This window comes from Microcebus murinus, chromosome 6, assembly GCF_040939455.1.
Source record: "Microcebus murinus isolate Inina chromosome 6, M.murinus_Inina_mat1.0, whole genome shotgun sequence".
NCBI lineage: Eukaryota > Metazoa > Chordata > Mammalia > Primates > Cheirogaleidae > Microcebus > Microcebus murinus.
Window position 1 is genome coordinate 2848714 of NC_134109.1, and position 22814 is coordinate 2871527.

Below are 22814 nucleotides of genomic sequence, written 5' to 3' on the forward strand. Positions count from 1 at the left end.
GCCAGTGGGCACTGTGGGGGGTGGGCTGTCTGCAGGGGTGGGGGCGTGAGCTGGAGAGCAGGAGACCCCCGCCCTAAGGGGCTGACCACCCTTGGCCCCTGGGGGCTCTGGGGAGGCTCTTTGGGGGTCGGTCTGATGTCTGCTGTAGAAGCACCCTCCTGGCAGCAGAGGTGAGAGCGGCTCCAGTTGGGGTGGGATCCAGTTGGGGTGGGACCCCAGGCAGTTAGGAGTTAGGCGATGACCTAGACCACGCTCCAGACCCTGGCCAAGGCCAGCCAGCCTCCCTGCTGGCCACTGGACATTGAAAAACATAAGTCAGATCTCATAAGGAGATAGTCCCAGGTCCGGGGAACTTACCAGAACAAAATCCAGATTCTCTGTGGCCCAAGAACCCAAACCTAACCTCACCCCCCTCCATTCCCCCTGCCCCTGCAGCTGAGCCCCCAGCACGCATATCCCCTCCTAGCAGGCTCTTCCTCCCCCTCCCCCTCCTCTCCCCTTTTCCCTCCTCCTCGGCTTCCCTGAGCCCCACAGGGCTGCCTCCTCAATATTCAGGTCCCAACTCAAATGCCACTTTCTCCTGGTAAAAGCAGCTGTCTCTGTCCCATTATCTGTCTTTATTATTTTTTTTAATACATGCACCCGTGTTTGTGTTCTTCTTTCTTTTTCTTTTTTTAGAGACAAAGTCTCACTCTGTTGCCCCGGCTAGAGTGAGTGCTGTGGCATCAACCTAGCTCACAGCGACCTCCAACTCCTGGGCTCAAGCAATCCTCCTGCCTCAGCCTCCTGAGTAGCTGGGACTACAGGCATGTGTCACCATAGCCAGCTAAGTTTTTCTATATATTTTTAGTTGGCCAATTAATTTCTTTCTATTTTTAGTAGAGGTGGGGTCTCGCTCTTGCTCAGGCTGGTTTTGAGCTCCTGACTCTGAGCCATCTGTCCACCTCGGCCTCCCAGAGTGCTAGGATTCCAGGTATGAGCCACCACTCCCGGCCCCATGTTTGTGTTCTTGTTTATCATCTTCTCCCCTGAGCAGAATACAAACTGTGAGAACAGGGACCTTTTCTGTCTTACTGGAGGCTGTGTCACCAGGGCCTGGACCAGGGTCTGGCACTTGGAAGAAACCCAGTGGACACTGGTTAATGGAGTCAACTTGCTGGCCTCTGGGTCAGACAGGTACACTGACAGCTCTAAGGTGGCAGATTGTGACAGGTGACCCAGGGCTCAGCAGTCTGGGAGGTGGTGGTGAGAGGAGTTATCCCCGGAGGACCTGGGGAAGCCTTGCAGAAAAAGGGTTTGGATTGCGACAACAGGTCACGCTTCTGAGGCACAGGGCAGACTGCTTCTCACCGTGGGGAGGTGGCTGGACAAGGGCATGGAAGAAGGAAGGGTGAGGGCTCAGGGTGGCCAGGGTACAGGTTAGGTGTGGGGGCTGGGACAGGCTTGAAAAGGTAGGATGCAGCCATGCTGTGACAGGTCTTGCTATGGGCTCAGTGTGTCCCCCCAAAATTTGTATGTTGAAGTCCTAACTCCAATACACCTCAGAATGGGATTGTATTTGGAGTAGGGTCTTTAGAGAGGTAAGTCTAAATGAGGCCCTATGGTTGGGCCCTAATCCAATATGACTAGTGCCCCATAGGAAGAAAGAGACACGGGAACCTGCACGCGCAGATGAAAGACCACGTGAGGTGCCAGCAAGAGGGTGGTCACCTGCAAGCCAAGGGGAGAGCTTTCAGAAGAACCCAACCTGCCAGCGCCTCAATCTTGGACTTCCAGCCTCCAGATCTGTGAGAAAACACATTTCTGTTGTTTGAGCCACCCAGTCTGTGGTATTCTATTATGGCAGGCCTAGCAAACTAATACAGGCTTTGAGTTTTTTTAAAATTTATTTTAATATAGTAATATATTCACCAGATTAAAAAATCAAACATGAAATGCAATAGTGGGCAGGTGATAAAGGTCAACAGCAACCCTGACATCACGTTGATCATATGCACCCTTGACGTGAGGTCACGAGAATGGCACTTCACCACTGCGGTCTTCCTCCCTAAAACCCACGACCACAGTCTAACCATAAGTAAAACATCATGCAAATCTCAACTGAAGCACATTCTACAAAATACCTGACCAGTACTCCGCAGAACTGTCAAAGCCATAAAAAGCAAGGAAAGTCTGAGAAATTGTCACAGCTAAGAGGAGCCTAAGGAGACATCATGGCTAAATGTATCCTGGAACAAAGGACATTAGGTAAAAACTAAGGATATCTGAAATAGGCATCTCAGCTGGGCATGGTGGTGCATGCCTGTAGTCCCAGCTACTCGGGAGGCTGAGGCAGCAGGATTGCTTGAGCCCAGGAGATTGAGGTTGCTGTGAGCTAGGCTGACGCAACGGCACTCACTCTAGCCTGGGCAACAAAGTGAGACTCTGTCTCAAAAAAAAAAAAAAAAAAAAAAAAAAAAGGCATGGACTTTAGTTAATAATAATGTATTGATATGGGTTCATTAGTTGTAACAGATACAAAGGCAACTGAGGGTGTTTGGGATAGAAGTTGTAATAGATGTTGGGGGAACTGGCCAGGTGCCATGGCACGTGCCTCTATCCTTGTTACTTGGGAGACTCAGGCAGGAGGGGTGCTTGAGCCCGGGAGTTCGAGGCTATAGTTGTAGATTGTGCCTGTGAATAGGCACTGCGCTGCAGTCTGGGCAATACAGAGAGAACCTGTCCCTAAAAAAAAAAAAAGGTGAGAGGGAATAAAAGGTGGGAGGAGTATCTGAGGACTCTGTCTTCCAAACTCTTTGCAATTTTTCTATAAACTGTTCTAAAAATGAAGTTTATTTTTACAAAAGTAATAATGAAAAGTCTGACTCTGATTTGTCTTTTATCTACCTAGTTCCCATTCCCACTTGCAGTCATTACTTTATTAGTGTTTGGTGGACCCTTCCAGAATTTTCTTTTGCAAACATGTATACTGATTTTCTCCAAAGGGCCTTTTTATTTGCTTTAAACAATACTGAATCATTCATAACATAAACTATTTCAAACATATAAAGTACAGAGAAAAGTACAATTCACCCCCATATGTGGCCCAGATTCAACCAATATCAAGAATTTGCAAAATATGCTTCGGGTATTCCTAATTGCCCCATTCTCTTTCCCCCTTGCTGAATTGTTTTTAAGCGAAATTCAGACTTCTCACACATGCTAGGATCTCTGAGCAATATGGTCATCTCACATTACCCTGATGCATGTGTCCCATTAATGGTGATTCCCAATGGGCCTCTTGTGAACTTTGGGGAGACACAGAAGGGCTTTATGGGACCGGTGGGTGTTTGTGCCCAAATTCTGTCTGTTGTCCAAGAAGACGGGAGATGGTTGGGGGTGTAAGGGTTAGAGCAGGGGGCGAATTAGGAACGCCCTTGGTCAAGGTGTGAGGTGGTGCGGACACGTGGCTGGTGGCAGCAGGCAGTGCAGAGAGGATGAGGAGGACCAGCTGGAGAGCCCTGGAGGGAGGGCGGGGACGCTGACCAGCCTGCCTCGAATGGGCATCTACCTGGAGGATACAGGGGGCCTTGGTGTGAGAGCAGGGTAGCTGCCACCATCTGTGCCCACAGATCTTGCAGACAAGAGTGGAGCCCTTGTGGACAAGGCTCCCCTCCTCAGGACTGCAGGCTCACTTTGGTCACCTTATCCCAGAGGGAGCCTTTCTGCAGGGCCCTGGCAAGGCCTGTCCTTTGTCAGGCATTATGGGCCTGCACCTTACCCTTCATGACTCATGGACAGAAGTATGTCAGAGCTGGAAGGCCCTTCGGAGATCACAGAATCTAATACCTCTCCTGTTACAGATGAGGAAACTGAGGCCCCACAGGAGTGCAAGTTGCCTAAGGCCACACAGGAAGTCAGAGGCAGAGCTAGAATTAGAACTCTGGCAGGTCTCTGACTTCCAGCCTGGGATCACCCATTACCTAGAACTTCCTCTTCTCTCCAAACCCTGCTCGCAGAAGAGAAGTGTCATTAGCCATTTATGTCCCAGTGTGAATAAAACTCCCAGAGGCATTTGTACACTAAGCCTGCTTGCTAGTGGTGGCATAACTACAGAATACTATTCACAGAGCAATGAAGCAGCTACTATTTGCCAGGAATTATGCTAGGAGCTTTTCACACATCATGCCTGAAACCCACCCCCCAAGGCAGAGGCAGGCACTATTATCCCACACTCTCCCATTACAGAAAGGAGCGCATGGAGATGCACAGCAAGGGTGTGGCAGAGGTGCTGCTCCAAGGATGCCTAACTGGAAAGTCCACACTCTCGAACACTAAGCCCTGTGGCCTCTGAAGGACGGGGTGGCTCCCCACGAACGGGGCTGGTGTTGACTCCCCCTGTCTGCCCCCACTTGGCACACCCTGGAGCCTCTCAGAGGACCAGACAGGCCACAGACCGGCCCTGGCCACTCCTGCCGCCTCCTCCAAGCAGCCGGGTGCTTCCCGCGGGGCTGAGGCCGTGCACAGACCTTCCCGTCCCGGACGCTCGAGCGAACCCTAGTCCTGCTGGGGGCACACGAGTCCCTCCGTCTCGCCTGCCAGGGCTCGAGCGAATGGCACGATGCGGGGCGCGCAGGGAGGCTGCCTGCCCGCCTGGGCGCCCGTCCTGCGGCTCTGCCCCAGGCCCTGCCCGGGCGGCTGCCCCTCGCGCGCTCAGGCCGACGGGGCCGCGCGGAGCGGCCCGGCCCGCAGACTCGCGCTCCGGACCGCGCCCGGGGACGCGCAGGCCGACGCGCGCGGGGCGCTGGCACAGGTGGGCGCCGGCTCCGGGCTCGCTCGCGCGGCCAGGCAGCGCCGCAGGCGGCGGCGGGGACCCGGGCGGCGGCCGCTCCCACCCGGCGTCCGGCCTGCAGCCCCGGGCGCCCGGGACCCCAGGGTCAGGCGGCGGCCAGAGCGCGCGCCGTCGCCGCGGGGACGCCCCCCCCCCCCCCGCCTCCCAGCAGCGCGGGTTCGAGTCCGGCCCCGCCGGCACGCGCGCGGGACCCCGGCCGGCCCTTCCCTCTTTGGGCCTCTGTTCTCCCCGCGTCCGAGGTCTCTGGGAGTCGGGGCTCAGGGCCCCGCGCGGCCCTCCGCCCAGCGCGGACGCCGGCGGCCGCCAAGCGCCCTGTACGCCCGCCCCTCCCCCGCGGCGGGAGCGCGGACGCGCACGGCGCGCTCGCACCTGGCCGCCGCCGCCGCGAGCGAGGTTGGGGGCGGGTCCGGGAAAGCCCCGCCCTCCTCCCCGCCCCTCCGCTGCCGGGCCAATCAGAGGCAGCGGCAGGCCCCGTGTGGGGCGTCGCGTCGGGGGCGTGGCCTGCGGGGGCTGAGGAGCTAGCCTGGCGGGCGGGCCGGAGGCGGTCGGGCTCCGACTGAGGCGGCGGCGGCCGGTGACCGGGACAGCGACGCAGCGCGCCGGCGGCCGCGACACAGCCGGCCGGGGCTCGCAGCCCGCTGCAGTCGCCGCCTCGCCGCGACCAGGCCCGAGAGCGCCGCGGCGGGCGCGCGGCCTGTGAGGGCGGCCGGAGCGGCGGGCGCCGCGCGGCGCCGAGCGTCCTGTCAGCGGCCGAGGGCGCCGCGGACCCGCGCCGCGATGATGCCGGTGGGTGCGGGCGGCGGCGGCGGCTTCCTCCGCGGGCGGCGGGCCAAGCCTCCTTCCTCCCGCGGCTCCCCGCCCCCGCGGGCCCGGCGGGCGGGCGGGGAAGGAAGTGGCTGGGCGGGCGCGCCCGGCCGCGGCGCCCCCCGGGCGGGCAGGTGGGGGCGGCGCCGGCTGTCAGCGCGGGGCCGGGGCCGGGGCGGCGCGGCCGGGCTGGGGGCCCTTCCTGCGGGGCTGCGGGGCTGCGGGGGCGAGAGAGCGGGCACCGGGAGCCGGCCGCCTCGCCGCGCCCTGGCCGGGTCGGACGGGGCCCGCGTCTGCGGCGCGGCGGTGGCCCTGCCCGGAATGCCCGAGGCTGGCCGCGCGGGCTCCCACGCCCTCCGCCTGTCCCGAGGGGCCTGCACCGGGGCGTGCGCGCGGTGCGCGGAGCCGGAGAGCCATCTTGGGGCTCCCTGCCCGTGGGACCCGTGTTCTCGCCGCTCGGAAGGTTGAGCGAGGTTCGTTTGCCGGAGCGGTGCCTTTGTCCTGCCCTCAAGGATGCTTCCGACTCGAGACACCGGTGCTTAGAGTTGCCATCCCCCACCGACCTTGCCTTTATGACCGGAATAGCAGTGGGTGCTGAATTCTGGTTTTTTTTTTTTTTTTGATTTGGCTTGTTGAGAGGTAAACGTCATGACTTAGGAAAAAATGTAGGGCTGGTCGTACCCAGGCGAATGTATTGGTTTTGAGTGCTTGTATGCTAAGTAAAATTCTCAAACACATTTCTAGTAAAGTAACAACACCATCATTTTTTTAAGCCTACAATTACTACAATTGAAAATCACTTTCACTCTAGAGAAAGTGCAGTTTCTCGGCTATGCTGCACCAAGGACGTCTAGATTAGATCCCCCCCCTGATCTTTCTAGTCATTTCCTATCTCTCAGTAATCTCTTCTCCTCTTTTCGAACTGATTCCAACACATCGTGTTTTCAGAGTCTTAAGCTTTGACCTAGTTGATCCTTAGATCTTTCCTTATAGCATCAGGCTTGTTGGGGTTCTAAACATTTGGTTTTAAATGAATGTCTCACGGTGGAAAGAGAATTGGATGAGCATAAGAAGATCTGGGATCACATATTGGTTCTGCCACTTTTTAGCTGTGTGACCTTGAACAAGTCAAGGTCTTTAAACTTGGAATTACCTCTAAAGCAGGGTTAAAAATGTACCCGTATCTGAGGGCTTTTCTGAGGATCAAATAGGATGTGTCCAAAAGTGTTTGTCAAACAGAATGCCGTGCACATATTTATTATTGTTAACGTGGCTTTGAATTTTCAATTTCTAATTTTAACCTCTGTAAAATAAGACACTTGGAAACTGTTCCCTTTCTAATTGTCACTGGCTAGATTTTGAAAGGCATTATGGTGTTTAGGAATTTTGGAAGCAGTTTTAGTTTAATCCTATAATAGTTGATTGATGCATTCATACTATAGTAACATTGAAGGATATCTATAAAAAGTTTGGTTTCATCATTGTATAATGTTTAATTATAAATACCTGCCAAGAAACTTGACTTAAAATTTACATATGGTTAGTTCAGACATTTTACCTCTATTCCACCTGATGAGAGTTCTGAGTTGCTACCCTAACAGGTGTCCTTTTTAAGAAGTTTGTTTAGCTGGCAATTGGGAAATCTACTCAGAAATTTCCCAAATCTTTAAATTACTCAAAACAATTAAATACTGTTTTTAAAAAACAGATATATCTATCAACTATTTAAAACACACCGCTTTTGTTTTAAAATGTCTTTTAGAAACAGGTGATGTTTCTTAGTCCCTCCTTTGTGGCTTTTACTTTGTATTTCCTTCTTGATCCCTAAAAATACTACTTGTAGGATTGAATTCTTCCTTTATTAACACAGTTGGAATTGGATGTAAATTTAATCGAAGTTTTAAGAAAAGGTATTAATTTTAGTAATATATTTTAACTCAGTATATCCAAAATATTATCATTTCAACATGTAATCAATATGAAAAAGTCACTAATGTGATATTTCACTTTTTTTGTACTCTTTGAAATCCTATGTGAATCTGGTGAAATTTACATTTACAGCAAACCTCAGTTCAGAGGTTTGCAAGTACAAGTGCTCAATAGCTACATGTGGTTAGTGGCTGCCATATTGGACATCACAGATTTAGAGTATATTTTATTTGAAAATTGGCAATTAGTGTATAGTGTCTTTGGCACCATTTTCTCTTTTAGTATTTATTTTTTATTTTTGCACACTAAGCAAGTGGATGTGGTAGATTTTAATTGATTACATGGTTTTGTACAGCATTCAGTCTGTCGGCTATTGGGGATAAATGAGGGTATCTGGCCAAATTCTTACCTGACAACAGTCTTTATAGAAGTGTTGTATTTCCTTTTATACAAAGTTCCATGACTTTCTACTTTTAAACAAAGTTATATTTTGGAATTTTCCTTTAGGAAAATAATATTGCTTTCCAGTATCTTAAGTCACTCACCTTTTTGTTAATGGTTGACATTTTAAAAATGTTTTTCCAAGAAAAGAGGGGACAATTTAAAGAATACTTTTTGATTAGTCCCTAAGATCTGGGCCTGAAAGCATTTAGGTCATGCCTATACAACTTTGATAGAAATAATAATTTTAATAAAAATGGAAAAGCCTGATTCAGAGCATGGGAAGGATGAAAACGCCTTGATTCAGCATATTTTTTTTTTCAGTCTTCCAACTTTTACTTTGTAAGCATCATTCTTTTTGGAAGAGAGTGGATGTTTTGTACTTGGTAAAACTTATGTGCATAGATGAGATATATCTGGGGAATGGAGCTAAGGACACTTTTTTCTCTTCCGGAAGAATGTCACGAAGTGCTTCTTGACTCAAGTGCTTTATAGCTCTGAAGTGTGTTTTATTCGAAAGGAGACACTATGGTGGTAGTGTTTTGGTGGTGTTAGCAGTGGGACACCTCTGTTAGATACTGTGCAGTCGACAAGATGTTTCCATTTATTTCTGTCCTAGAAACTCTTTTATCATATTCACTGTAGGGTATGAGTTACGTTATTTTGTGCTTAATAATTAGCTTTCATTAAACAAGTGTGCACTTATTTTAGGTATTCCTTTTCTTCCCAGCTATGTAGAAACATTTTGAGGTACTTTCTCTTTTTAAACCATCAGCTGTCATGTAATTGACAAACACTGAATTGAAATAGGGACATTTAGGTTGTAGTTCCCATGTGTTAGTAACTCTGTGACCTTTGGAATTAATCTCTTTGGGCCTCAGTTTCTCATCTGTAAAATGAGTTGGGCCTGGTGATTTTCAAGTGTTGTGGTCGGTCCAGTAGTTGATTTTTTTTTTTTTTTTTTTTTTTTGAGACAGAGTCTCATTTTGTTGCCCTGGGTAGAGTGCAGCGGTATCATCGTACCTCACTGCAACTTCAAGCTCCTGAGCTCAAGTGATCCTTCTTGCCTCAGCCTCCTGAGTAGCTGGAACTACAGACATGTGCCACCATGCCCAGCTGATTTTTCTATTTTTAATAGAGACAGGGTCTCACTCTTGCTCAGGCTGGTCTTGAACTGAGCTCAAGCAATCCTCCTGCCTTGGCTTCCCAGCCCAGTAGTAGATTTATAGCAGATACTTTCACAAAGGTCTATAATTTTCATATTGGTTATATAAAAGTTTGAGGCAACTTGACACTTGTTTTGGCAGCCTTTTAGTAAACTCTTTCATTGCCCAAGTCTCTTTGTATGATATGGTAAGAGCTCAGTAAATGTTTGCTACTATTATTAATAATTTACTTGATGAGCTTGAATTTACAGCCTAATTCAGTAAACAAAATACCAAAGACTGGGCAAGATTTAAAAAAAAAACTTAATTGACACATAGTGTTTATACATATTTATGGGATACATATGATATTTTGTTACATACATAGAAGGGTATTGAGGAGATCCATCACCTCTAGCAATGATCATTTCCGTGCGTTGGGAGCATTATAAAACCTCTCTTCCAGCTATTTTGAAATATATGATGCATTGTTGTAACTACTCTGCTGTTGAACATTAGAACGTATTGCTTCTGGACAAGATTTTTTAAAAAATTGGTTTCATTAAAACAAAAATTATATATATAATATTATCATTTAAGTTATTCCTAAAGGCCTTGGACTACCCAAAAATTAGTAAAGGAAAAGCAAAGCCGCAATGATACAAAGATGTGTATATAAAAGCTTTCATTATTTTAGCGAACTTAAAAATGATCTAAATGGAAAAAATTTTTCTAATAGTCTAAATGGGTAACTCTTCTAAAGGCTGTAATACAGCAATAAAGTTTTGCAGCTATTTAACTTCCTACAATTCAGTTTGGTAATGGTGAGCACTCAGCAAGTGGTACCTGTCATTATGTGCTAAGGCACTGTGTCATAGGCCTCGTGGTGATGGCTGTTTTTGTGGAGAACTGAGACTTTAGAGCTAAAGAAGCTTGAACAAGTTCTTCCAGCTAGTAATTGGTAAAACAAGGTATGAAAACAAATGGATTCATAGTCTTGAACTGAGGCTGGGGGAAAAATGGATTGAAAATCCTTTGCTCTTAGCCTTCATGCCACTTAGTAGAGTTTGCTGTAGTCAAGGCATTTTGCTAGAAGTGCTAGTAAATTGAATTTGGCTAAAATTTTTTTCCCTTCATAAGTTTGTCTCAAGTGGACCTTAATATTTAAAAGAATCCCAAGGTAAATATGAATCTTTTTGATAATAAGTGATAGTTTTTTCCACCTTGAGTTTGGGGACAACTTAGTTTTTTTTTGTTTTTTTTTTGAGACAGAGTCTCCCTTTGTTGCCCGGGCTAGAGTGAGTGCCGTGGTGTCAGCCTAGCTCACAGCAACCTCAAACTCCTGGGCTCAAGCAATCCTTCTGCCTCAGCCTCCCAAGTAGCTGGGACTACAGGCATGCGCCACCATGCCCGGCTAATTTTTTCTATATATATTAGTTGGCCAATTAATTTCTTTCTATTTATAGTAGAGACGGGGTCTCGCACTTGCTCAGGCTGGTTTCGAACTCCTGACCTCAAGCAATCCGCCCGCCTCAGCCTCCCAAAGAGCTAGGATTACAGGCGTGAGCCACCGCGCCCGGCTTGACAACTTAGTTTTAAATGTAAATGTGTTACACGTATCTTCTTTGTTCCTTTCTCAGCATCCTACTTTGAACAGTGTATGCCAGTATATATGCTTAATAGTTACTTAGGATTTTTAGCAAGCTAGGAACTTAAAATATCACTGAGTTATTGTATTGAAGTTATATAACTGTTGTCAGCATCCATTTGTGCATGTGTTTGCACAGATGGAGAATAGATTCTTTGCAAAAGTATGGGGGGATTTTGGTGCCTTGAAGTGCTGTTGTCATAGTTATTTTACAAACTGGTTCTAGGGCTAAACAGAGGAAGGGTAGGAATCAAATTCTATTGTGACACTTTCTTGGCTTGATTGCTTTATTTCACTGCAAAGATAGCTGTATGACTGTTGTTCATACTAATTAGTAAGCAAAACCTGCTATTAGTGTATTTTGTGAAATAAAAATCTTTGGTGACATTATACAGAACAATAAAATATTGGAAAAATCAAGTCGTTTTCATTAAAATTAATAAATGGCATTTGAAATATTAGTGTGCAGTTCAGTACAGAATCTTGTTAATGGTATTGTTGGTGTGTTTAGAGAAAATGTTAACTGAAGTTTCGACAGAATCATGATTTATGCCATATGTTGTGATTGTTATAGCACAAGCCAATGCAAAGGCCCTGTGGCAAGAGCATGCCCAGAATACTGGAGAAACAAAAGGAGGCCTGTGTGGCTGGAGCAGAGTGAGTGAGGAATAGGAGTAGAAGAGGTGAAGTTAGAATGGTGATGGGGGAGAGGAATGGTGTAGGATTGATCTCATAGGGCCTTATAGGCTAATGTAAAAACAGAGGGGATGGAGGAAGATTTCTTTTATCAGAAATGAAACACAGTGGCCAGGTGTAGTGGCTCATTCCTGTAATCCTAGCACTTTGGGAGGCCAAGGCAGGAGGATCACTTGAGGTCAGGAGTTCGAGACCAGCCTGAGCAAGAGTGAGACCTCTTCTCTACTAAAAAATAGAAAAAAAAAGTTAGCTGAGCATGCTGGCATGTACCTGTAGTCCCAGCTACTCAGAAGGTTGAGGTAGCAGGATCATTTGAGCCCAGGAGTGGGAGGTTGCTATAAGCTAGGCTGATGCCATGGCACTCTAGCCCCAACAACAAAGGTGAAACTCTGTCTGAAAGAAATAAATAAAGAAAGAGGGGGGGGAGGGAGAGGGAGAGAGAGAGAAAGAACACGGACGGACGGACAGTGGTCTATTTATTGCATCATTAAGTAGTTCTGAGTAGCAGGCATTGCCTGGGTGACTTCACTATGGCAGGTAAGAGTGTGGATCCTGGCATCACCATTTTTTGGCTCTGTGACCTTAAAGTTACTTGACCCTTCACTTCCTTGTCTCTAAACTGAACATAATAGTAACTTTCCTTATAAGGCTGGCAGGACAATCAGATGGAGTATTACAGTGATAGGTGCCTGGTTTATCATATATGCTCAGTAAATGCTAGTTATTTGTAATAAGTATCATTTCCTCTGGAAAGGTTTCACCATCTCTGCCTTGGCCAGATCTACCATTAAAGGTGCTCAGCTTGCTGTGTTTTTTTTTTTTTTTTTTTTTGAGGGAGTTATAATCATATACCATGAAATTCACCTTTTAATGTGTGTATTTTAGTAGTTTTTTAGTGTATGCAGAAGATTGTACAACCATTGCCACTGTCTAATTTCAGAATATTTTACCTGGTGTGTCTTTGCAGTACTGTCCTAGTTGCAGTTGTAAGCATTTATGTGTATGACTGGTTAATTTCTGTTTCTTGTCCTAGCCTGTAAGTTTCATGAGAGCAGGAGCTCTCTCTTTTCATTAGCCATTATACCACTGCCACATTGCCCAATGACTAGCACATAGATGGTGCTCAGTAAATATTTGTTGAATGAAAGAAGATATGTGGAAAGTAGTGTTGGACCCTCATCATGAAGAGTTGTGTGTATGTGTGCCACAACAGGGTTTGGATTTGATCCTGTGGGTGATCAGAAACCACCAAACATTTTTTAAAAAGTGGACTGATAGAGTCCACTTTTTGGAGGATAGATAATTCTGGAGCCAGTGAAGGATAGGCGATAAGGCAGATTAAAAAGAAACAGGAAGAGCAGTTAAGAGACCAGTTGGTATAGGCCTGCCTTGAGGACCTGAAGGAGAAGAGATCCAGTTGATAGAGGATAAAATAGATCTGATGGTTGTGTGAGTGAGAGAGAGAGAGAGAGAGAGAGAGAGAGAGAGAGAGACAGAAGAAGGTAAGTACATACGTAGGTAGAAAGGAAGGAAGGACTGACTAGCTGGATTAAGGATAACAGATTTATTGTTTCAGTGGCTGGGCTTGTCTTTCCTTTGACTAAGATAGAAAATACTACTTGAGAAGGAATAGGTTTAGAGGGCTGTGAGGAAAATAGAGTTTTTTTGGGGGGAGCTGTGTTGAGCATTTTGAGATGTCTGCTATATTCAGAAACATGTTACCCTTAAATATATCAAGTAAAAAAAATCTTCTGCTATGTTTGGTAGCTTTTAGGTGTTTTTGGCATTCTGGATTGCTGCCTGGGCACGTGCAGCGTGTCCCACACATCATCCCTTGTACTTGCCAGTTTGCCTGATCAGCCTCACCCGAGCCCACGAGACCGAGCTTCCCAGGATAGTGGCTGGAATGAGCCGCCTCCACATCTTTGTGCTCCAAGCACCTGGCAGAGTTTGTATGTGTGCTTTTTATAGAGGTGTGATTGGGTCTGCACTGGTAGTTTGCCTTCTGCTTTTTATCCAATTGCATATTTATATTTCTTTCTAATGACATTCTTGAAAATAATATCAGTAAATGGTCAACATAAATGACCAAAGTACAAACAGAGGTGTTTGTGGTATAACTAGAAAGGAGAAGTAAGAATTGGTCAAAATATAAAGAAAGATGAAGTACAATTTGACAACTTTAGCATTACAGGGAAAAAATAACAATAATAGGAACCAAAGGGTATTTTGTGATGAGAAATGCAAATGTGAAACCGTATAGCATAGTGGTCATCAGCACAGACTCTGGAGCCAAGACTGTCTGGTTTCAGATTTTGGCTTTGCCACTCACTAGCTCAGTGACCTTGGACAAATTATTTAACCTCTTTGTGCTTTATTTTCCTTTTTATTAGAAAGGGTTTAATAACAGCATGTTTCATAAGGTTGTGAGGATTGTCAAGTGTTTAGAGCATTGTCTGTTAAAATACCTAGTAAATACTCAATAAACATTTGCTCTTAAGTTTTTTCTAGCAACCATAAGCCTTCATAGCAGATAGGATGCAGTTAGAAAAGGATCGTAAGTGTGCTTTGTTAAACTGAGGTAGAATGCTTATGTTCTTCAGGCTGAGGAAAGCTAGGTGGTAATTGCAAAATCTCTCTAGTCGATAAGACAGAGAGGGAATGGTTTGATTTTTAATTTTTTTAATTTTTAATTTTTTTTCCTTAAAAGACAAGGTCTCACTCACTTGCCCAGGCTGGTGTGCAGTGGCACGATCATAGGTCACTTTAACCTTGAACTCTTGTGCTCACATGATTCTCCTGCCTCAGCCTCCTGAATAGTTGGGACTATATGCACATGCCACTAAGCTCAGCTAATTTTTAAAAATTTTTTTGTGTTGAGACTATGTTGCCCAGGTTGGTCATGAACTCCTGACCTCAAGCAGTCCTCCTCCCACCTTGGCCTCCCAAAGTGCTGGAATCGCATGTTTTGTTTTGTTTATAGAAATTATAGTTTACCTTTTCTGTCAAGTACTTTCTGTTATCCAGACCCAGCTCAGAGCCAGAATAAGATTTTACTTTACCCAGTGTTCTGTCAGTGAACTGAAAAGCTCACTCTGTTTTTTGTGTTCCCTACCTAGATGGCACCTTTCAGGCCACCTTGTATGTAATGCCCCTCCTCTTCCTGTGTTTTATTTCTCTTTGGAGTACTAATGTCCACCTAGCATTTATTTGTGGAAGCTTCATGAAGCAGGGTTTTGTTTTCTTTTCCCACTGCAGCATGCTTAAGTGCTTAGGACATTGCATGCCTCTGGTAGGCATTTAATAAGTACTTGTTTACTGAATGGAGTCAACAAGCATTTAGGATGCATCAATTATATGCTGGGTCTGTCCCTGCTTCCAGTGTTCTCACACTGTGGGGAACAATCATGTAAATAAAAAAGCCATTCCAAAATATAACAGTGGCGCAGGAGGACACGGCACAGGGACCAGGAGGGTCTTCTGAACCTTGGTTGTGAGGGGAAGCTTCACAGAGGAAGTGACAATTGGGTGGGATTTAGAAAGACGAGGAAGAAAGGGTGGAAGTGATGAGGAAGGGCTTGTTGGTAGGAGGGTTAACATGTGCACATCACTGATGTCTGAATCATCATGGTATGTTGAAGGAAGTTTCCTGATGCATGAGGCCAGAAGACGTAAGAAGGAGGATATAAGGCTAGAAAAGTGGTAGAGGCCGGATTCTAAGGGCTGTGTATGAACTGCATAAGAGTTTGAACTTGGTCCTGAGAAAGATATGAAAATATTGAAGGATTTTTTGGGGGTAAAATATATATAACATAAAATTTACCATTTTAACCATTATTAAGTTCACAATTCTGTGGCATTAAATACATTCACATTGTTCAGCCACCATCACCACCATCCATCTCCTGAACTTTTTCACCTTCTCAAACTGAAACTACTGTTGAAGGATTTTAAAGCTGAGTTGTAAAATGTTTCAGTTTAAGTTAAAATTGGTACTAAGTATCTGGAGTTGAGGAGAGGAAGCTCTTAAAATAGTGGAGGGAGAGAAGGGTCTCTGAGCAGTCAAGATAGTTATCAGAGAACCTGGACATTGAAGTCAAATTCAATTTGTAGGAGATCCCTTTAAGCCCTAACATAATCTTTATTCTTGCATGTCACACAATTCTAATTTTTCCTGCTTATAAGTCATTGGAAGCTGCATGTGAGGTTGCTAGAGGGATGGATGTAGTTGTAAGCAGACAGACCGGCTGGAAATCATATACAGACACATCTCTGAGCACTGCCTGAGGTTGTGGGCTGAGGGTGGGCAGCCTTGACCTCAGTCAACACCAAAGATATCACAATTACAGATTGCACACGGAGTGGTAGTTAAAGTTCCTCATGATGACTGAGTCATCAAGAAAAGAGTAAAAAGTATCAGCGATGTAGACAGCTGCTGGTTACATTTTAGATGAGCTGTTTCCAGTAGAAACATAATTTGAGCCACAAATGCAATTTAAAATTGTCTAGGAGTCACATAAACTGCAAAAAGATACAGGTAAAATTAATTTTAATATATTTTATTTAACCCATTATATCCAAAATGTTATTTCAATATGTAGTTAATATTAAAAGATTATTAGTGAGCTATTTTGCATTTCTTTTTTCGTACTAAGTCTCTCAAATTCCAGAACATAATTTACACATACATTACATCTCAGTTTGAATTAACCACACTCAACAGCCATGTGTGCCAGTGGCCATAATATGGACAGTGCAGTTTCAGATTTTGCCTCAGACAAAAGGGTTAAACCCCCAGCTATTCAGAGAATGCTGTCATTCATAAGAATTAATTCCTCAAGGATTATAGAGGCTGGGTTTTTATTATAGTAGTTTTCAGTTACTAATATTTGTTTGGAAAAACTATTGAGAGGCAATATAGTACAGTAGTGAAAGAGCACAGATTTTGGGGTAGGCTGTCTGGGTTTGAATCCTAACTCTATCATTTCTTAGCTCTGTAATCCTGGATGAGTTACTTAATTTCCCTGTGTCTCAGTTTTCTCACCTATAAAATCCAGGTCATAGTAGTACCTACCTCACTGGGTTTTGTGAAGATTAAATGTTTTTAATATGTAAAGAACTTATAACAGTGCCTGGTATATGGTAAGCACTATAGATGTGTGCTATTATCCCAAAAATGTTAAATGATTTTACTTTTTTTTTTTTTTTTTGAGACAGAGTCTCACTTTGTTGTCCAGGCTAGAGTGAGTGCCGTGGCGTCAGCCTAGCTCACAGCAACCTCAAACTCCTGGGCTCGAGTGATCCTTCTGCCTCAGCCTCCCGAGTAGCTGGGACTACAGGCATGCACCACCATGCCCGGCTAATTTTTTATATATATATATCAGTTGGCCAATTAATTTCTTTCTGTTTATAGTAGAGACGGGGTCTCGCTCTTGCTCAGGCTGGTTTCGAACTCCTGACCTCGAGCAATCCGCCCGCCTCAGCCTCCCAAGAGCTAGGATTACAGGCGTGAGCCACAGCGCCCGGCCTTGATTTTAATTCAGTACATTTCGAAGACATTCTTGCTTTGGAGATGGCTAACTTCAGATAGGCATTTAATAGATTTTCATGGGTGAAGAAAAATATTTCTAATTGTCATTTTGCGAGGATGCTTTCTAATTGATGTCTTTGGGTAACTAATTTTCTTGTTTGCTGCAACATTCGAGTCTGCTTAACAACCACAGAAATAGTGTAATTAATGATCAAATGATTTAGCATTATAATTAAAATTCAAAAAATTTTGAAAGGATGATCAGTATTTAATTGCTAGTACTGTTATAATTAAACTATTCTTTCTTTCAAAATACTTTATTAGTCCTACTATGGCTGGGGAGACTTCCTAGTTCTAACTCTTTTTGCAATCAGTATATTCTAACACACTGGATTATTTTGAGTTTCAACTTCTATTCTTTGTAAATATAGTAGAAATGAATAGCAAAAGTAAAATTAAAATGTAAAAAGATTACTATTTAGCACCTGGAAAACAGTTATGAGAAGGTCCTTTATCACATTATAGAATGAAACATGGCTGTAAACATAACCAGATCATGGTATAGTTATTTAAATGTCAAGTTTTGGGCACAGAAGAAAGCAGCTCCTAATGGGAGGGGGGTATTTAATCCCCACTATTTTCATCTGTCATTGATTAGCATTCCAGCCCTGCTGTTCTCCCTACCTAGAACATAATCTTTCCATTCACTCCCATCCGTGGCTAACTCTTCTCCATGTCAGCCCATACGTTGCTCCCTATGTGAAGTTTTTTTTTTTTTTTTTTATTTCGGCATATTATGGGGGTACAGATTTTAAGGTTTCAATAAATGCCCATTCCCCCCCCCCCCATGTGAAGTTTTTTCACGAGTGTCCACCAGGCAACCCTTTGTGGGCTCTCATGGCACTTTGTAGTCCTGCACTGTAGTTTTCTGATGTCTCTTTGTATCTGCTCCAATTTCAGTGAGAGCAGAGGTTGGGCCAATCTTGTTGACTTGTGTGTGCCCAGGGCCAGGTTGGGCTTAGTAAAATTTTCCTAAATGAATAAATGAATGATCCTGCAAAGGTAGCCAATCCTTATATAAGGCAACACTTTACTTCACACTATGGGTTTTGGCTTCTGCCTATTATACTGCAGTAATCTTGGATGAGTGACTTAATTCCCCTGTGTCTCTTGCCATACCAAAAACTAAACAAAAACCAAAAAAAACTGCATTAAGCCTAATTTTAATCGATGCGATTATTTCCCTTTAGAATATTACTGTTAATAGGGAATACCTTATGTTGCAGTTGGTTTCTTGCCCTTTTTGAGAATTGCTAGTAATTAGATACTGTGGCTTATATGGGGTAAGTAGGAGGGGAAAATGGGGTATTTTTATAATAGCAATAGTAGCTGCTCATGTCTTTGGTAGTAAAGTTTAATGACTAAACGTAATGGAAAAATGGACTTTTGTGTTGGGTCAGCTTTTTGTGTTATTTGACAACTAAGTCTCTTAGACTTCTCTGAAGTCTCTTAAGCTGAAGCTTTATGGTTAATGATACATATAAGAACCTGTTTCTAGTAGTTTATGAGGTATTGGCTAATATTCAAAGGTGAAGTCTGGTGCTAGAAATTACTAAGACCAAAATTCTGCATTACCACAGAGCCCAGCAGGACAGGACTATGAACTGGGGTTCTCAGTTTTTTGGAGGCTCACATGGACATCTAGATCTTTGCAAAATCTATCTACCTTCATACTCTACCCCCACCCCAAGTAGTACCTAGGATAATCTAAAGTGCTTTATATTTTTGTTTTTAAATTTTTGGTGTCTCATGGTTTAAAGCTTTATTAGTTTGTCATAAAAACATAATTTGTGATAATCTCTTACTACAGAGTAAGGAGGGATCCAGACTCATAACTGCTAAGAGCCTTGGTAGTGCTGCCTTCTTGTGATATGTAGAGCTGAGTACAGGGCTTCCCATTCAAAGGCCTCTGTTAGGGAAGCTCCTGTTCAAACAGGTGGGTTCTGAGTTTGAGGTGAACATGCATCCTGAGATCCAGGAAAGCCAACGGGCTGGGGTTGAGTGGGGGGCAGTTCTATGTTGGATGTTAGATCTGTACAGGGGTACTTAGAGATATTGCAGTTTCACTTCCAGACCACTGCAATAAAGTGAGCCACATAAATTTTTTGGTTTCCCAGTGCATATAAAAGTTATGTTTACAGTGTACTATAGTCTATTAAGTGTGCATTAACATTCTTTCTTTTTTTTTGAGACAGTCTCACTTTGTTGCCCAGGTTAGAGTGAGTGCCGTAGCGTCAGCCTAGCTCACAGCAACCTCAAACTCCTGGGCTCAAGCAATCCTGCTGCCTCAGCCTCTCGAGTAGCTGGGACTACAGGCATGCGCCACCATGCCCGGCTAATTTTTTTCTATATATATTAGTTGGCCAATTCATTTCTTTCTATTTATAGTAGAGACGGGGTCTCGCTCTTGCTCAGGCTGGTTTCAAACTCCTGAGCTCAAACGATCCACCCACCTCTGCCTCCCAGAGAGCTAGGATTACAGACGTGAGCCACCGCGCCTGGCCCATTAACATTATTTCTTTAAAAATGTACATACTTTAATTAAAAAATACTTTATTACTAAATAGTGCTAATGATCATCTGACCCTTCTTTTTGCTGGTGCAAGGTCTTATCTCAGTGTTGATGTCTGTTGGCTGACCAGGTTGGCAGTTGTTGAAGGGTGGGGTGGCCGTGGCAATTTCTTAAAATAAGACAATGAAATTTTGCTGCATTGATTGACTCTTCCTTTCATGAAAGATTTCTCTATAGTATGCGATCCCGTTTGGCAGCATTTTAGTCATAGGAGAACTTCTTTCAAATAGGATTCAATCCTTTCAAAGCCTGCTGGTGCTTTATCAAATAAGTTGGTATATTCTGAATCTTTTATTGTCATTTCAACAGTTTTCACAGTATCTTCACTAGGAGTCAATGCTTTCTCAAAAAACCACTTTCTTCACTTATCCATAAGACACAACTCCTTATTTGTTCAAGTTTTATCATGAGATTGCAGCAATTCAGTCACATCTTCAGGCTCCACTTCTGATTCTAGTTCTCTTGCTGTTTCCATCTGCAGTGACTTCCTTCACTGAAGTCTTGAACCCCTCAAAGTCATCCATGATGGTTGGAATCCAATTCTTCCAAACCTCTGTTAATGTTGATATTTTTTACCTCCTCCCATGAATCTTAGATGTTCTTAATGGCATCTAAAATGGTGAATCCTTTCCAGGTTTTCAGTTGACTTTGCCCGGATCCATTAGAGGAATCACCATCTATGGCAGCTATAGCTTTACAAAATGTACTTCTTAAATAATAGCACTTAAAAATAGAAATTACTCTTTGATCTATGGGCTGCAGAATGGATGTTGCATTAGCAGACATGAAAACAATGTTAATGCCCTTGTACATTTCCATCAGAGGTCTTGGGTGACCAGGTTAGAATCAACTCCTGTTAGGGTGCATTGTCAATGAGCAGTAATATTTTGAAAGGAATCTTTTTTTCTGAGCAGTATGTCTCAACAGTGGGTTTAAAGTATTCAGTAAACCATGCTGTAAACAGATGTGCTATTATCCAGGCTTTGTTCTTCCATTTCTAGAGCACAGGCAGAGTAGATTTAGCGTAATTCTTGAGGGCTCTAGGATTTTCAGAATGGTAAATGAGCATTGGCTTCAACTTAAAGTTACCAACTGCATTAGCTCCTATCAAAAGAGTCAGCCTGTCCTTCAAAGCTTCGGAGCCAGGCATTGACTTATCCTCTCTAGCTATGAAAGTCCTAGATGCCATCTTCTTCCAGTATAAAGCTGTTTCATTTACACTGAAAATCTATTGTTTAGTGTAGCCACCTTCATCAGTAATCTTAGCTGTAGCTTCTACATCAGCCCTTGCTGCTTCACTTTGCACGTTTATGCCATGGAGATGGCTTCTTACCTTAAACCTCACGAGCCAACCTCTCCTAGCTTCCAACTTTTCTCTGCAGCTTCCTCACCTCTCTTGGCTTTTATAGAGCTGAAGAGAGCCAGGGCCTTGCTCTGCCTGAGGCTTTGGCTTAAGGGAATGCTGTGGCTGGTTTGATTTTCCGTCCAGACCACTCAAACTCTCTCCATATCAGCAGTGAGGCTGTTTCACTTTCTTATCGTTTGTGTGTTCACTGCATTTTTAATTTTTTTCAAGAGCTTTTCTTTTGTCTTCGCAGCTACAGGAGGCTCTAGCATTCAGCTTGTCATGGCTTCTGGCATGCCTTCCCCACTAAGCTTAATCATTTATAGCTTTAGATTTAGAGTGAGACACATGTGACTCTTCCTCTCACTTGAACACTTAGAAGCCGTTATAACATTATTAATTGGCCTAATTTCAATATTGTTGTGTCTCAGGGAAGAGAAAGGCTCAAGGAGAAGGAGATGGGGACCAGCCAGTCAGTGAGGTGGTCAGAACACAAACATGTATGGAATAAGTTCGCCGTATGTTTGTGGTATCTCAAAACAATTATAACAGTAACATTACAGATCACTGATCACAGATCCCCATAACAGATATAATAATAATGAAAAAGGTTGAAATATTGCGAGAGTTACCAAAGTGTGACACAGAGATGTGAGTTGAGCACATGGTGTTGGGAAAATGGCACCAAGAGGCTTGCTTGGTGCAGGGTTGTCACAACCTTCAATTTGTAAAAAATGCAACATCTGGGAAGCTTAATAAAGTGAAGCACAATAAAAGAAGGTATGCCTGTACTTTCAACAAATATGTTTGTACCCCGACTATTTGCCAGGACATTGAGAAAGATGTGAATGGTCCAGTAGTGAAGATAAATGTAGTACCAAAAAAGGGACATATAGGCCGGGCGCGGTGGCTCACGCCTGTAATCCTAGCTCTCTGGGAGGCCGAGGCGGGCGGATTGCTCGAGGTCAGGAGTTCGAAACCAGCCTGAGCAAGAGCGAGACCCCGTCTCTACTATAAATAGAAAGAAACTAATTGGCCAACTAATATATATAGAAAAAATTAGCCGGGCATGGTGGCTCATGCCTGTAGTCCCAGCTACTTGGGAGGCTGAGACAGAAGGATCACTTGAGCCCAGGAGTTTGAGGTTGCTGTGAGCTAGGCTGACGCCACGGCACTCACTCTAGCCTGGGCAACAAAGCGAGACTCTGTCTCAAAAAAAAAAAAAAAGGGACATATAAAAAAATGTATTATCTTTTACTAAATGCCCACACAAGTACTGTCTTCAAGCATTTGTAGTCTAGTTGATGGAAACATGTAAAACAGGTACGTTGCGGGGCAAGAATGTTTGAGATCGCAGACTTTGGAATAATTGGGTAGTCCTCGTTTTGGCCTGGCTCTGCAACTTCATAGCTGTGTGACCTACACAAGTTACATAACCTTTCGGAACTTATTTCCTTATTTGTAAAATAAAAGTAATAATGCCTGTCTCTAAATAAATTATGTTATAGCCATACAGAGAATTAATATGTAGCCTAAAAAAAAAAAGAATGAAGTAGCACTGTGTGTATACTCATGGGAAAATGCCCAAAATATATTGTTAGGTAAGAAACTAACATTCTACCTCGCGTGGCCTCCTTATAAAAAGAATAGAAGTGTTTTGTGGCATAGAAAAGGTCTGAAAGGATTTGTACCAGCTATTTAAAGTGAGGGTCATTAGAGGACTATTTTTTATTTTCTCTATTGTTTGACTTTTTAAAAAAATTATTAAATATATGTATGTTAGGTTGTCACTTAAAAATAATAAAGATACATT

The 22814-nt window shown here is 44.1% G+C and overlaps 1 protein-coding gene across 1 annotated transcript in view; it reads left to right on the forward strand.

Annotated features, from left to right (window-relative positions):
• The first annotated feature begins 5351 nt into the window (after positions 1-5351).
• PPP1R13B (protein phosphatase 1 regulatory subunit 13B) overlaps positions 5352-22814 on the forward strand; it is a 78774-nt gene continuing 61311 nt past the window's right edge. Inside the window, exon 1 of the mRNA XM_012746381.3 lies at positions 5352-5617. Coding sequence (XP_012601835.1) covers positions 5609-5617 — 9 coding nt within the window. The 5' untranslated portion in view covers positions 5352-5608. The remainder of the gene's footprint in view (positions 5618-22814) is intronic.